The following is a 14,754-nucleotide window of genomic DNA, read 5'->3' as shown; positions in this document are numbered from 1 at the left end:
TCTCTCTGATGAAGGCGGAAGTTACTGCCGAAACTGTCAGAAAAAGCTACGAAGGTAAGACCTTGCAACTTGTCTGAACAAAAGAATACTATGGCTATCATTATTTTATTCCTTTTACCGATTTTCACACTGATTTGTTTGTTGCCAGACGCGGGTAATTTAAACAGAGCTTTCCCCGTATATTTATTTGTAATACACTTTACATTTCAAATACATCTCCGTGCTACAGAGATTTAAAACAAAAAATAAAAGTGGTTACAACAGACAACTGTTTAAAAAAAACACACTTGGGAGTCAGGATAAAAAAAATTAGCGGTTTGAAAGCTAATAAGTACATATTTTTTAATAGATTACGTTTTCAGTCCCCTTTGGAACAGCCCCAAATTTTGAGGCGCTCTCGGGACTCAAAGAATTCCGCTTTGTGTTCACCCCAGCATTAAGGTCATTACAGCATGGCCAAGCGTCAAAATTTACTGGCTGTGTTTGTGTCCAATTTATATGTAGGAATTTTCGTTTTCGAAGGTGTCTTAGCATGCTCTCAAAGTTCACGTGTCATGGTCATAATAAAAGTATATAATTTATATTAAAAAATCATCCAAGCATGTTTTGCTTCCACTGGTTGTGTGCAGTTAAATTTGCTTCACGACAGGGTGGGATTGATTCATTTGTAGCCAGATTGATACGAATAAGAACTGATGTCAAGGGTTAAAAAAAAAAGACACTGTTTATCAGACTCTTAAATCAACTTTATTGCTATTCTCTTACCTTATCAGTAACTGAAAACCTAAGTACAACATAGTTGATATCAGTGGCAGCTGCATCTTCCACCTCAATCGTAAGTGTCACTTCTGTTCCTGATGCTGCACCTTCAGGAACAGTGAGGGTCACAATGCCGTTGGCGTTCCCTCCGCTATGCGTTTCTACGGTGACAGACTTGGGTGATGTGTTATAGCCGCGGTCATTGGTGGCACGGACCATGAATGCCCCAATTCCTCTGGTAGTGGTGACATTGAAACGGATGGAGGTGGTAGAGCCTGCTTCGATATTGGTGCTGTTGGCTTGAGCCTGGAGAAGAGGAAAAGAGTGCAATTTTGAGTGTTTGTTGGGTTAGGGTTAGGTTTAGGGTTAGTGTGAATGCTATCATCCATCCAAACCAACTAAAGGCCCATACCAAATTGATACCAGGTATTGGTACCGGTCTCATTTTACGGTCTCAGGACCCGTGGAGGCCGTCAATACTTCAGGCACTTTAAATTATGATGACTTTTGAAGGTTTAATGTGAGGTAAATGCTATTCTTTGGTATCGATCTGAAGGAGTTTCTCACAGTCACATAGATGCTTGAAGTTCTAATCTGAGTGGAGGCCTGTCTCAGGAACCATCTTGCGGTTGACTTTGAGGATAATCTGCTGTCTTCTCCTCTCAGTCGAACAACAAAATTACCCCTTGGAGGTTCAATAAATGTCACCAAGAAGTTGGCACCTCCTAAGGACTGTTGCGAAAGGTTGAGGTAAAAAAAAAAAAAAAAAAACAATCACAGATATTACACATTATCTATCTAGTACTATCTACTTCTCTGTATATTAATGCATGGATTAGATTTGGTTGATGAGAATTCTGTTGCATCAAACATGCCTGTAATGTTCCGTTGACCTCTGTTGGGCTTGAGGTGTCACACAGTGTGACCTCTGTGACATGTATACTGTCACTTCCTGTCACTGTGACCAACAGGGTGGCATTATCGCCTGAAATTTTGCACAGGAAAGATCAATGCCATTTTTTGCGATAACCTGAACATAATATAAGAGGCCATAGAGGGATGATGACCGAGGGAAATGAGTATGAGGATGAAATTCACATCCGACCTGCAAGAGGACGTCCTTCCTTTAGAAAAACATCTCCATGGAGTCCTTTATTGGCTTCAACAAGGTTGTAGATGAAATTAACTGGGCTTTGACCTGATGTTAGCATTGACAAAACACATTTATAAGACAATTTAATATACCTGCCTCTTTAGATGTCATTACTGACCTGTGACCTTAACTGAGTAGGGGTCATTAGAGTCTACAGAGATTCGCCACAGTCCTGTTTCTGTGTCATTGTTGAGACTCAGTCGCCGTAGGTTACCTGCCATGCTTAAAGAAGCCAGTGGGCCACTTAACTTACTGGAGCTCTGCGATACACCTGCAATGGAGGTGCGGCAAGTTCTTCATATACAAACAGCATGGCTGATGTTTACTATAAATACCTGTTGGGCTGATGAGATTAAAGTCGAGAGATGAGGTCCCTGTGACGTAGATAGTTTTGTTTGTCAGTGAGCCATCAATATTAAACATAAAATGAGCAGGCCTTCCTGGATTTCTCACTCCTTGAAAAACTATCACCTAAAAGATACATTCACATATGTTAAATGTACATGTGCTATATTATTCTGTATGTATCCTTTGCTCTTATATTACCGTAGTACTGGCCAAAGAGTCCTTTATAACACTTGTGGCCAGAGCAAAATCTGACCTGCTGACCTTAATGGCCTGACCTCCAGAAGCTTGTGCCAGGTCATGGTAGAGCTGAGCATCTGTTTGGCTCAAAACTCGAGGCAATACATCCCTAAGGCTTCTTTTGCGCTTATGGGGTAGAACATCTGTCAGCAGGAAAGTCACCTAAAAAAGCAAGAGAAAACACATCAAGTTTATTTGATATACAGTTTTTATTAATTTAATGAACATTTTTAAAAATCCTGTAGGTTTTGAAATTCGTGACCTTGATGGCACTTTGGGAGCAAGAAGGATGAAAAACACTTACTACAGACTTTGTGGTCTCAATAAGGGCAGAAATTGTGTTTTTCAAGTGTGCATCTTTTGCTAGGGTATTAGTGAAGACAAATATCTCAGATGAAGGCGGAGCCGCAGTCAGGGCAAGCTTAAGGCAAAAAAAAAAAAGAACATGACAAAAATCAAAATTTTATCTCAAAAGAAATGTACTTTGAGGTTAAAACCACATCATTGCATTTAGTTAATTATGTTCCAAACAGAAATGGACATTAGCGTGAGAGCAAATACCTGCAGTCTAGACAAGCTCAACTGTGGGTTGTCACCTCCTCCATCGGCAATCAGGGCATTGATCTTTTCTTTGAACCTGTCTGCATCTGCTGTTGCTATCAGGGGTCCAAAACCTGCCGGAAGCAATTGAATGCCCGTTTATTAGACTCTAGTGGATTGTCAGCCATCCTGAACCAATAGGAAATCAAAACTACAGTGATACTTTGACTTACAAGCTTAATTCATTCCATGTCGAACCTCATAGCTCAATTTACTCATCTCAAATCAATAATCCCCGTAAAATTATTTCATCTGTTCCAGTCCCCCATAAATAGGCCCATTTTTGTTACATGTTTTTGATGAAGCCAATTAAAATTGTAATAAAGAAAAACATTAAAATTAATAAATTCTGTTCGCCTTGAACAAGTTGAGTGTCGTGTGTGAGCGACATCCTTCAGTGTTTGCGTGAGTGTCCAGATGTGAGTTCTGGCCTACTTTAGCTGCTTGCAAGTGTTAAAGTTTTGACTATTTGCACTACTCTACAAGCAAACTAATTTTAGGTGCGCAAAAAAACACACACGACCAATAAATCTACCAAGTAATAGCTTGTAACGCCAAAATGTGTGAATTGACGCACTTGGAAGTCCAGGGACCACTGTATTTAATCCATGACAATGAAATGCGTGTGTGCGCCCTACATCCCTGGATCATTGAAATCAACCAATGTGTAGGCTGGTGGCTCCTGCAGAGTTCCTCTCCTGCTGTCGATAATGTTAAAAGCAAGTTTCTTAGCTTGGGCTAAGCCGTCTCTCGTATTGCCTGTTGTGTCAATAACAAAACTCAGCACGGAGGACTGGGAGAGACCCATAAGCCTGCAGGAATGCAAAGAAGACAACCCATAGTACTTGTCTCCATCCTGATCAGTGTCAGCTTGGACCCAACAATTTTTTTCTAAAGTTCCTTACCGAAGGAAGTTCTCGTCTCCTACAGCTAGTCTGATGTCCTCCAGAAGATCCATAGTAGCAGTCACAGCCAAATTGGCTGCTTTACTGTGACGTGAGCCATGACTGGATCCAATGTCATCCTTATTAATGCCCCCCACTGGCTCATGCTTGCTCGTTTGGTCTAAAAAACCTCCATGGCTGCATTTGCCTTGGAGCACAAACTCAAGTTAAGTTTGCTTACAACTACAGATCTTATAACATTTGAGTCCCATAGCTAATTATTATTAATTATGCCCGATGCCAGCGATAGTGGTTCGTCTGACACAAAATAGACAAAGGTACTCAGGACAAAATATCGAAATGGTTCATCGTTCATGGCGTTACTAGTCACATTTCAGTGTCAGTCCAACCCAACCCAATTTTAGCCCCTTCAAAGTTCAGATGAAATATGTCAAAAGACAATATGAGTTACCTTTTGGCTTTTTTGAGAATAAGACACTGAAGTAGCCAGAGGTGAGTAGCCTCTTTCTCAGCACATTAGGCAAAAGGTTGTTGTCACAATTCTCTCCTCCACAGTTTCTACACGTGGGTTCATTTGGCCCTGCACTCAATGTATGACAATGATCAGCATAATCACATCTTAGACATTCCCAATTAAGTTTTTAAAACTAATATGGGGAAACTTCACATGTACCTAACATGCATTCCAAGTAAAATCCTGTTGTGAAACAAATGCCATGTTTTGAATAAATCTGGCAACCTACCTGCCAGATTCTCAAAAGGTTGGTCAGGTTTGATTAGAGCATTGTAAGGATCCGTGTTCCCCAGTTCCACCCAGTTGCTGTGGCTATAAAAGTCCTAGGAATAAACAATATCACAACTTACACATGCCATACAATACTTATTGGTTTCATTTCATCTTTAAAATTTCATCACTATGTATATTTAACCAATGTCAGTAAGATCAGTCATCTTTGAAATCACCTGCAGAGTGTGACATAGTTGTCCAAGTGTTTTGCGGCCTGCGATAAAATTTGCCTGTTTGACGCTAGCCTTCACAGCATACATACCTAATCAGAACAATTCAACCGGAAGACAATTAGTAGTGGAAATAAAAATATGTATCGGACTAAATAACAATGGACAAACCCAAATCAAATAATTTTTTTTAAACTCAACAGAACTGATGACGTCACTTGTCAGGCAGAGTTCAATGAGGCCCTAGTATTTCCCCCATAAGCCCATTAAAAAATTACATCATATACAGTATACAGTACAAAAAAAGACATACAACAAGAAGAGACAACAAGAAGTCCTGTACCTTGTGTGATCAAGTCTCGTCCTTTCTGAAAGGCCTCGTTATCAAAATGATGCTCGCCACTGAGTGCATACGCTAAATCCACATTTGCATTGTTCAAGTAGATCGATACAATGGAAGCAGAAAAAAAGATACTTGACAGGATTGAGGAGTTTGTCGAGCAGGAGCATTCCTTGTGCACTCTTTCCGCTGTTAGACTGTCATCAATCTGAAGGGAAAGGAATTGATGGTTAGAATTGCATTTGGGAGTTTTGGTGACTGTAAACTGAGGTTGAGCTAAGATGCAGCAGTTTCGACCTGAAGTGGTGGACCACAGAATCCAGCCCTGAATTCAATGTCCATGATTTAAATTGTACTTTAATCTACTCTGCAACATTTTGGGCTGTTTATTTGTTTGGGACTTTCATCAAGGAGTAAGTGATGCAGTAAACTATGAACATGATGTGACGTGAAGAGCATTGAGTCTGAGTAATATAAAATATAAAGTTATAAAAAAAATATAATAAACAATTAAATAGACAGAAAATATCTATAAAAAAATATCCCCTAAAATTACCCAATAGAAGGCTGGCAGAAGAAGACTGGCATAAACAAAGTAATAAAGAGCTGGCCACTGTTGTACTGCGCCAAACAAAGAGTCATGGGAGAAACCTTTCTGATGACGTTTCCTTTAACCCAATTTTAAATACTGAAAGACAGCAACCCTGTGACAAATTAAAGGACCATAGCAACTGACAACATGAAGGACCCAAAACTCAGCCAGAACAGAGCAGCCCCATGATGTAATGCACCGACACTAATAATCATCAAAATATTGTTATACGTTGCGCTTCTTCATGCCTTGCATTGTGCAAGAGCGTGGATCACCTCCCAAACAATGAGAAACAAAGTAGACAAACACATCATTGAAGAAACGTATAAGCCTAAATTCTTACAGTCAGTCTGAATTCCTGTCCCGCTGCAGCAGCAATGTCTCGACAGACCTCGGCTGTCTTTCGGAGAATTGCCCTTGTGGTGATTTCACGGTGCGTGGTGGACTTCCCGTTAAGTATAGAGAGCGGTTGGAAGCTTTGAGTTAGACCTATGAGCATGATGACCATGGCCAGCAGCCGCAGGAGGGACCACTTGGTGCTCATGGTGATGGATGAGAAGAAACTGAAATCACAAAGGAACCTGTCTTTTTCTCAAATCACTACAACAGATTAAACCAGGCTAGAGCAAACGATTGGAATTGGAATTATTTCAGTGAAACACTGCATGCTGCCTTTTAAGTATGAAATGTCATCCCCAGCAAAAATCTGAATTTCTGAAATGACCAAATTAAATACAAAGAGTCTCACCTTTTTATGTCTTACTTGTCCATTAGTTCAGTCAGAACTTGGAACGCTTCAGTCACTGTATGAGTACATTCCAGGTAGGTAGATAGTGCGCTGTGTTTTCTTTGCTCTCTCACTTTGTGTGCGAGCCTTTGCGCACATTTGATTGGGTCCCTTCATCTATGCCCAGAAATGGTGGAGAACAATAACAAACTTAACAATGAGTGCGGGAATTTTTTTTTTCTATAAAAACAAAGACATGCTGACTGGACACTGATGAGAGCACAGTGCCGTATTTCGCTTATTCTAAAGAAATGTCTTCCTCGCTCATGATCTGTGTTTTTTTTTTATTTGGCTTTGATGAGATTTAGTTCTTGTTTTTTTGTGAGATCATTCTGTCTATGTTTGTTGGTTATGTCATAGTTTTCACCGGTCCCTTGTATCTTCCAGTCAGATCCCTTAGCAACTTGTCTTGTCTAGGTGTTTGTTGTTGTCTCATCAAGTGCTTGTATTATGTTTCCTGGTTTTGTTCTGTATTTGTGGGTTCATTGTCAAGTCAAGTCATTTTGCACTGTAATATATATTCAAGCAAATCAGTTTGCTTTTGCATCAGGTAGGTAACAAGCTACTATAACCTTGTCGATGACAATGAACATGTCATTAGGCTGTTTCATAGTGTGTACTGCAGTTCTTTTTTTTTTGGTGTGTTATTGTTCCCCTTTTTTCATAGTTTTGTGGAAACTGGTTTTGTTGTCTTTCACTATTTGTACATTTTGTAAATACAGTTTTCTGTACTGCACCTGAGAGTGACTTTGACTAACCAAGTGACAAGTGTGAATGCGACTAGGTCATAATTCAAACCACAAATACAGCCCCAAAATGATTTTTAATTAACTCTTGCCACGCTGTTAAACATACTGTTAATTAAGCATTATCCTCACATGTCATTTTTCTGTTGTGTACCAAATGTGGTTAGATGAGAGAGCACTGCTAAAAAAATCCCTAACCACATACAATAAACATAATTTTAGGATAAGTATGTAAACCTTATAAAAATTACAATTCTCATCCAAACACCAATATTTAGATTTGATGACATGATGTATAATCACAGTATCTTCATAATGTGCTGCAATCAATTGAATTCAATGCATCTCTTTCATTTCCAAAGTGGGAGTGCCACAATTGTTGTCCAAACCCAAAGTGTTGTGCTCAAGGTGTGCCCTCCGTTGGGCGTGGTGGTCACATTAGTTGTAGTCCCATTAGTTGGAGTCATAGGAGCAACTGTGGTGGACTGTCTCACCTGGCCCACACAAACTCCAACATTTCCTACATTGTCCACAACAGACAGCTCAACTCTGTCTGCACAGCAGGAAGCCTGGTAGGAGATCACGGTGATGTTCTCGCCCCCTGGCCCGACCACTTGGGTTGTGTTGAGAGTGCCATTCCCTTCACTGATGGTGATTCTATCAATACCCGTCCCATTTACACCGTCGGTCACGTTGGCCACAAATTCCCACTGGGAGGAATCGCAGGCCGATGAGGAAGAGGAACAGTTGGGGGATGTACTGACCTCTTGGCACACTGGACTGCTAACATCAGTCACCTGAAGGCAGATAGTGAAGTAGCAATATGATAAAATGGAAGTCTGATGTAATCCATCTATCTTCTACCGCTTAAAAAAAACCTTTAGTGCTTTTCTCTTACCACAGCAGCAACTGAAAATCTTAGCACAACATAGTTGATATCACTCGAAGCTTCATCCTCTGCCTCAATCGTAAGCGTGACATCATTCCCCGATGCCACACTGTCGGGAACGGTCAAGGTCACGGTGCCATTTGCTTTCCCGCCGCTGTCTGTTTCTATGGTCACAGAACTGGGCGATGTGGAGGTAAAGCTGCGGTCATTGGTAGCACGCACGGCGAATGTCCCAGTTGCGCTCTCGTTAACGACTCCACCAGTTGTTTTGGTGACATTGAAAGGGACAGACACTGTGGAGCCTGGTTCTATGCTGGTACTGTTGGCTTGAGCCTGAAATAGGAGAACAGCCATTTGAAGTGCATGTTCACAGTTTTGAATCACTTAAATTGCAATTATCCATCCCATCTATCCATTTTCTAGTCTGTTTTAATTTATCTGCGCAATGAATTCAACTGTCTGATTTATCAGTTTGAGTGGATCAATGTTGATTATTGTTTTCTGAGAACTGAGGGTGTGAGCTCACCATTATAGAAATGCTCGAAGTCCTAAGCTGAGTGGGGGCCTGCCTCAAGAACCTGGTTGGAGTTGTCCTTGTTGATGAGTTGCTCTCTTCTCCTTCCAACCGAACCACAAAATCACCAGCTGGAATCTCATTAAATGTCACTAGGAAGTTTGACCCTCCTAATGACTGTGGAGAAAAGGACAAGGCTAATGTTATAAAAGCAGAGTAAATATCTGAAGTAGTAATTATTGAAGCCTGTATCAAACAAAGTACTGGAGTTGGGGACTTTTGTTTATGTACACTACGCTGTGATATGAAACAAACCAAACGAATATTGAAGTAATATGAAGTATTTAGTGTTGAAATTGTAGCAGCTGCATATTCACTTTGTTATTAATGAATTGAGTTATCAGTGTTTAAGAATGTTATCCAACATACCTCTGAGGTCCCGGTGACTTCCGTTGGCCCTGAGCTGTCATACAACGTGACCTCTGGAATCATTACACTGTCACTTCCTGTCACTGTGACCAAGAGGGTGGCATTACCACCTGAAAGTTTGCACAATATGACATTCAATCATTTATACAATTTTACATGAGCAAAATAAAGACACAACTGGGGACATGGATAAAAGATTTGGAGGTCAAAGAGTATGATATGATCTTCACCTGTAATAGGACGACCCTCCTTTAGAAAGAAATCACCGTGGACTGCTTCACGGGCTTCCACAAGATTGTAGATGAAGTTCATTGAACTTTGCCCTAGGGTCAAGAATGGCTAAAATTTACAATGGTCAAAACATCAATGTAACTGCCTCTTTGAGTTGAATTAACTAACCTGTGACCTTCACTGAGTAGGGGTCATTAGAGTCTACATTGATTTTCCACACTCCTGATTCACTGTCATTGTTCAGGGCCAGTCGGCGTAGGTTACCAGCCAAGCTCGAAGATGCTAAAGGACCACTAGAATCACTGGAGTTCTGAGAAACACCTGCAAGGGTAGGTACAGGATATCAAATATATCTAATATATATATAATTTTGTATAAACATGCATAAACTGTGTTTTTTGGCAAGTACTTAGAATGTAAAAGACCTGTGGGGCTGGTCAGATTGTAGGAGAGAGAAGGGGTTCCTGTGATGTAAATAGTAATGTTTTGTAGCGAGTTATCAACAGTAAATGTAAAATTATCAGGCTTTCCGGGCTTGATCACAATTTGAAAGATCGTAACCTGAAAAAGACAGTGTAGAAAAGTTTTAAACATCTTGCGCAGTTTTTCCTTGCTTCTCTCCTTTGATTTTCACTGACCAAGGCACTCGATGAGGAATCCCTTATGACACTTGTCACGAGAGCAAGGTCTGCCTTGCTGACCTCAATGGCCTGACCTCCAGAGGCCCGGGCAATATTACGGTACAGTTCGGCATCAGCTTGATTCAGTGTTCTTTTGCGTCGACTGGACAAGACATCTGTCAACATGAAAGTCACCTGAAAATTCAAGAGAGCAAAAACCAAACGAAAAAAAAATAAATTGGTTGGTTCATATAGTGATGATAATTTCATAATTTGGCCCTAATATACCTCAAACCTTGCGATGTTTTGACATTTTAAGATGTAAAACGAACTCACTTCAGACTTTGTGCTTTCTATAAGGGCAGTGATGGTGCTTTCCAGAAAAGCATCTTTTGCTGGAGCATCAGTGAAGACAAATATCTCAGATGAGGATGGAGCAGCAGTAAGGGCAAGCTGTCAACCAAAAACAGAATAGTCAAAATGTAGCCACTGACCTGAATAAAAAGTAAATTTGCGGAGTTTAATTCTAAATCATCTGTTGCACTTATAGTACTTGGATTTCTGTGTAACTTAACACCATTCTGTTCTCTTAACTTTCCCAAAACCGACACAATAAAGTCAATTAGTTTAATCCTGATTTAGTAAATTAGTATCTAAATTGGAAATTGTATTCACTGCGCTTCAAAACACCTGCAGTCCAGACAAGCACAGCTCTGGAATGTCTCCACCGCCACTGGCAGTCAGCCCATTGATGCTTTCTTTGAATTTGTCTGCATCGGTTGTCAACAGCAAAGGTCCAAATCCTGCAAATGATAAAAGAATATCATATTATTTGTTACAGTAGGGTGTGTTCTCTACAACCTGCAACTTGAGACTAAGTATAGGAGCACGAATACACTTAGTATGAGTGCTTGCTTCCCACCTGGATCATTGAACGGAACCAATATATAGGCCGAAGGCTCCTCTTGGGTTCCCCTCTTACTGTCAATGATGTCAAAGGAAATTCTTTTAGCTTCCGCTATGTCATCGCTCATGCTGCCTGTCGTGTCAATGACAAAACACAATGCAGAGGACTGGGAGAGGCCCATCAGTCTGCAAGAATTTGAAAGACAAACTATATTCACTGCATGTCTTCACCTTGACCAGTTGCACCTCGGTATTAAGAATGCTCCGTTTAAAAAGGTGTTCATTTTATGTACCGTGTGAAGTTCTTGTCTCCAACAGCTGTTCTGATGTCCTCCAGAAGCTCCATAGTGGCATTCAAGGCCAAATTTGCTGCTTCTTGATGAAGTGAACCATGGCTGGACTCAAATGTGTCTTTATTGATGCCCCCAATTGGGTCACGTTTACTCGTTTGGTCAAAAGAACCTCCATGGCTGCATTTACCTTGGAGCACAAAGGACTACAATGGATTGTGTACCACCCCAGAATGTATCATTCATTTGGATGATTGCTGATTGCATTGATTTGAGAGGAATAAGTCGACTGTGATCTGATATACATTTTTGGAGTTTTTTTTTTAGTGGCGCTGTTTTGGATTCATTTAAACACATTTCGATTGGCTGATGCTCAGTTTCATTGCAATCTGTTTATTATTCTTTTTGTGTCCAAGAAATCCAATGTTGTGTTCGGCGCAAAGTGATCCAATAAGTCTAATTGATTTTTCAAATCTGCAAATCATTCATACAACAAATTTCTCGCAGTTACCATCTGGTTTGTCTGGCGATATGAGGCTGAAGTATCCTGAAGTAAGAAGTCCTTGCTCCAGTACGTCAGGCAAAATGTTGTCATCACAATTGTCTCCTGTGCAGTTTCTACACGTTGAAATATTTATTCCTACAAGAAAATTAAGTCAGGAAAAATCGGCTCGTGATTCAATACCCAATGTTTAAAAGACAAGCTTTTAAACCAATTGTGGTTGCAAGCCTATCTCTTATTGTAGTACTAATCAAGCATATGTAATACGCAAGATATGTAGAGCATTGGTTACAAAACGGACCAGTTTGTCATTCTATCCCCAATAAACAAAATGGATGGAGGGATAATTAAAAACTTTGAAAACAAATATTTTATCATCCATTGTTGATCTTGTTTCAATAAATGTCCAAATTACAATATATACCCATCTTCTATTTTGGGTTCATTTTTTAATTTATATTTTATATTTGTACCCAACTCCAGAGGGATGGTGCCGCACCAGTCAACCTTACCCCACATAACTGGCCCCAAGTATGCTACAAGAGCCTCATTGTATCAGGACCGGTTTTAAAAACAAACCATCCTAAGGTAGTCGTATGATAAGGTGACAGTGTGCCTTTTGTTGTGTTTTACTAAAGCTATACACCCCATTCACACAGAGCAGTAGTTGCTATGGAAAGCATTCCTTATGAATATGAACAGCAACCTACCGGCCACATTTACAATAGTTTGGTCAGGTTTGATCAGGGTATTGTAAGGAAATGTATTCCCTAACTCCACCCAGTTACTGTGGCTGTAGAAGTCCTGCAAACATACAACATCATAACTTATTATACGCGGCATCACTTGCATCACGCCTTCAGAACTACACTAGTCTTTAAACTCACCTGTAGTGTGTGACATATACGACCGAGAGTCCAGCGTGCAGCGTTGAAGTTCTCCAGTTTTACACTGGCCTTTACAGAAGACACACCTGCACATGCGATACAACAGCAACAACAAAAAAGAAGTACAACATAGCCACAATTCCGTTTCACTACTTTACGTTCACCGTGTGGGACAAATAAAGACAGATTTTATCTTAGTTGGTGAAGCGAAGTAAGACAAATGATGTTTCGTTTCTTGAACATGATCGTCATATTTTGGTTGGTGCTCTTCACCAACCAGTACCAATGACGTTATTCTAGCATACTGGAACTTCCCCGTGTGGGACAAATAAATATTTTATCTCATCTTATTAGGCAGGTGAAGCAATGTTATATAAATGTTTTCCTTTTCTGAACATGCTCTAAATATTTTGGTTGGTGCAGTTCACCAACCAGCACCAATGATGTATCTCATCTCATGATGATGATGATGATAGAAATTTATTCATCCCACAGCGGGGAAATTTACTTGTCACATTGCAAGATTACAAGTGCCAAATTTAAAAAAGGATAAATAACAGACAAGGACAGCAGGTGAAGCAATATAAGAGGAAAAAGAACGCATAGAAGGATCAGCAACTCAACAAATGCTTTGGTGTACCTTGTGTGATTAGGTCTCTCCCTTTTTGGAACGTCTCACCATCAAAATGGTGCTCATCACTCAGCGCAGATACTAAATCCACATTGGCATTGCTGAAGTATATATTGGCAATGGAAATATGGAACAAGACGCTGGACAGAAGTGAGGTTGAATTGTCTGAAAATGAACATGCCGCCTGTACTTGCTCAACTGTGAGACTGTCATCAATCTGAAAACAAAACAAAAAAAAAGTCAAAAGCTGTTTGTGAAACGATTATGTGAGACTAAATAAGTGTGTCGCTTGTCTTACAGTTAAAACAAAGTCCCTTCCATCTGCAGCAGCCATGTCTTTACAGACTTCAGCAGTTTTTTGAAGAACTGCCCTTTGGGTGATGTCGCGGTGAGTGCTTGAATTTCCATCAGACACAAAGAGTGGTTGGAAGCTTTGTGTTAGGCCTGTGAGGGTGAGGACCACAGACACCGGCAGCAAGACTTTCCACTTGTTGCTCATTATCATGATGTGGAGAAACCTAAATCACAATGGAAATCCTCTATAAATCCCAGTTTGTTGTAAAACCATCACTCTTTATTTATAATTAAATCCACAATCAGTTGCAAGAGCAGGAGTAACCCAGTAATAGAAAGAATTTAGAAACATGATATAATCTAGGGAACACACAAGCAAGAAAAAAAAAGACGTTAAACTTGACAGACTCACCTTATATGGTCTTGTAATTGACAAAATTATTATTCAGGCTGCTTTAGTCTCCCGATGAGTACATTTTAGTTCCCAGGATCAACACAGATAAATTGTCTAATGTGGGTCCTTTTTGATTTGAGAGCTGCCGAACAGTGTGTGCGTGTGTGTTTGAATGGGAGCGCTGTTGTGTTTGAATGTCTCCTTGTCTTGTAGGCTGCTTGAATGAGTTGAGATAAAGAACTTGCACACACCCTCTCGTGTTTTGTTATCACCGATAGATTTTAGCAAATGTCCCAAGTAGATGCTTTTGATTTTTAGTGCAGATCTATCTACTGTTGAATTTGTAGACACATAAGGATTTTTCCAATTTAAAAAGAATGTTTTAATCTGTGATAAACCCCACACAAGAAGATAGAAAATCATTGATTTACAAATTTTGTTTGAATGATGTGTGGTTTGCTGTAATAATCTCAACATAGACCACCACACACATTCTTGATAAACATTCAGTCTTGAATCTAGTCCATCAAGGTAGACCTCTCTTACACGTATGATCATATCATCGGATCTTACAAACATGAAGATGAGCAGAAACCTCTATGTATGCGCCAGTGGTTTCTGAAGAGAATTACAAGATGTCAAGAAGAAACTAATATATGGAACCTAAATATTGAGTTTATACATGTATGTAAAAATGAGGCTACCTTTTGTCACTTGTAAATACAAATATGGTAGTTCTATAC

At 39.9% G+C, this 14,754-nt stretch overlaps 2 protein-coding genes and 1 long non-coding RNA gene across 5 annotated transcripts; 1 reads left to right on the top strand and 2 right to left on the bottom strand.

Moving 5' to 3' along the window:
- Positions 1 to 724: 724 nt before the first annotated feature.
- On the bottom strand, positions 725 to 6,979 carry LOC148399253 (von Willebrand factor A domain-containing protein 7-like). 3 transcript variants are annotated; one of them, XM_088372725.1, is made up of 17 exons: positions 6,640 to 6,978; positions 6,235 to 6,454; positions 5,303 to 5,507; positions 4,966 to 5,051; positions 4,746 to 4,839; positions 4,454 to 4,582; positions 4,003 to 4,189; positions 3,743 to 3,909; positions 3,059 to 3,174; positions 2,802 to 2,918; positions 2,522 to 2,659; positions 2,248 to 2,383; positions 2,031 to 2,183; positions 1,865 to 1,957; positions 1,635 to 1,744; positions 1,327 to 1,491; positions 725 to 1,065 (listed from the first exon to the last, which is right to left on the bottom strand). In XM_088372725.1, the coding sequence occupies exons 2-17, from the start codon at positions 6,433 to 6,435 to the stop codon at positions 754 to 756; spliced, it is 2,409 nt and encodes an 802-aa protein (XP_088228851.1). In that variant the 5' UTR covers positions 6,436 to 6,454; positions 6,640 to 6,978; the 3' UTR covers positions 725 to 753. The 3 variants fall into 3 exon arrangements, with proteins under 3 accessions (XP_088228851.1, XP_088228850.1, XP_088228852.1); XM_088372724.1 differs by having other exon boundaries at positions 2,459 to 2,659; positions 6,640 to 6,977; XM_088372726.1 differs by lacking the exon at positions 2,802 to 2,918 and having other exon boundaries at positions 2,459 to 2,659; positions 6,640 to 6,979.
- Positions 5,951 to 12,241, top strand: LOC148399252 (uncharacterized). Its single transcript, XR_015857865.1, has 3 exons — positions 5,951 to 7,228; positions 9,732 to 9,816; positions 10,468 to 12,241. It is a non-coding gene; the product is annotated as an uncharacterized LOC148399252 (long non-coding RNA).
- LOC148399251 (von Willebrand factor A domain-containing protein 7-like) lies at positions 7,483 to 14,225 on the bottom strand. The gene is made up of 18 exons (XM_088372723.1): positions 14,030 to 14,225; positions 13,622 to 13,841; positions 13,333 to 13,540; positions 12,693 to 12,778; positions 12,516 to 12,609; positions 11,815 to 11,943; positions 11,307 to 11,493; positions 11,030 to 11,199; positions 10,798 to 10,910; positions 10,444 to 10,560; positions 10,126 to 10,302; positions 9,913 to 10,048; positions 9,656 to 9,808; positions 9,487 to 9,579; positions 9,257 to 9,366; positions 8,840 to 9,004; positions 8,323 to 8,646; positions 7,483 to 8,221 (listed from the first exon to the last, which is right to left on the bottom strand). The coding sequence occupies exons 2-18, from the start codon at positions 13,826 to 13,828 to the stop codon at positions 7,775 to 7,777; spliced, it is 2,916 nt and encodes a 971-aa protein (XP_088228849.1). The 5' UTR covers positions 13,829 to 13,841; positions 14,030 to 14,225; the 3' UTR covers positions 7,483 to 7,774.
- Positions 14,226 to 14,754: the final 529 nt, after the last annotated feature.

This window comes from Syngnathus floridae, chromosome 4, assembly GCF_059516105.1.
Source record: "Syngnathus floridae isolate MCC-2025c chromosome 4, RoL_Sflo_1.0, whole genome shotgun sequence".
NCBI lineage: Eukaryota > Metazoa > Chordata > Actinopteri > Syngnathiformes > Syngnathidae > Syngnathus > Syngnathus floridae.
The sequence above is the reverse complement of the archived record's forward strand: the minus strand, read 5'-3'. Positions and strand labels throughout refer to the sequence as shown.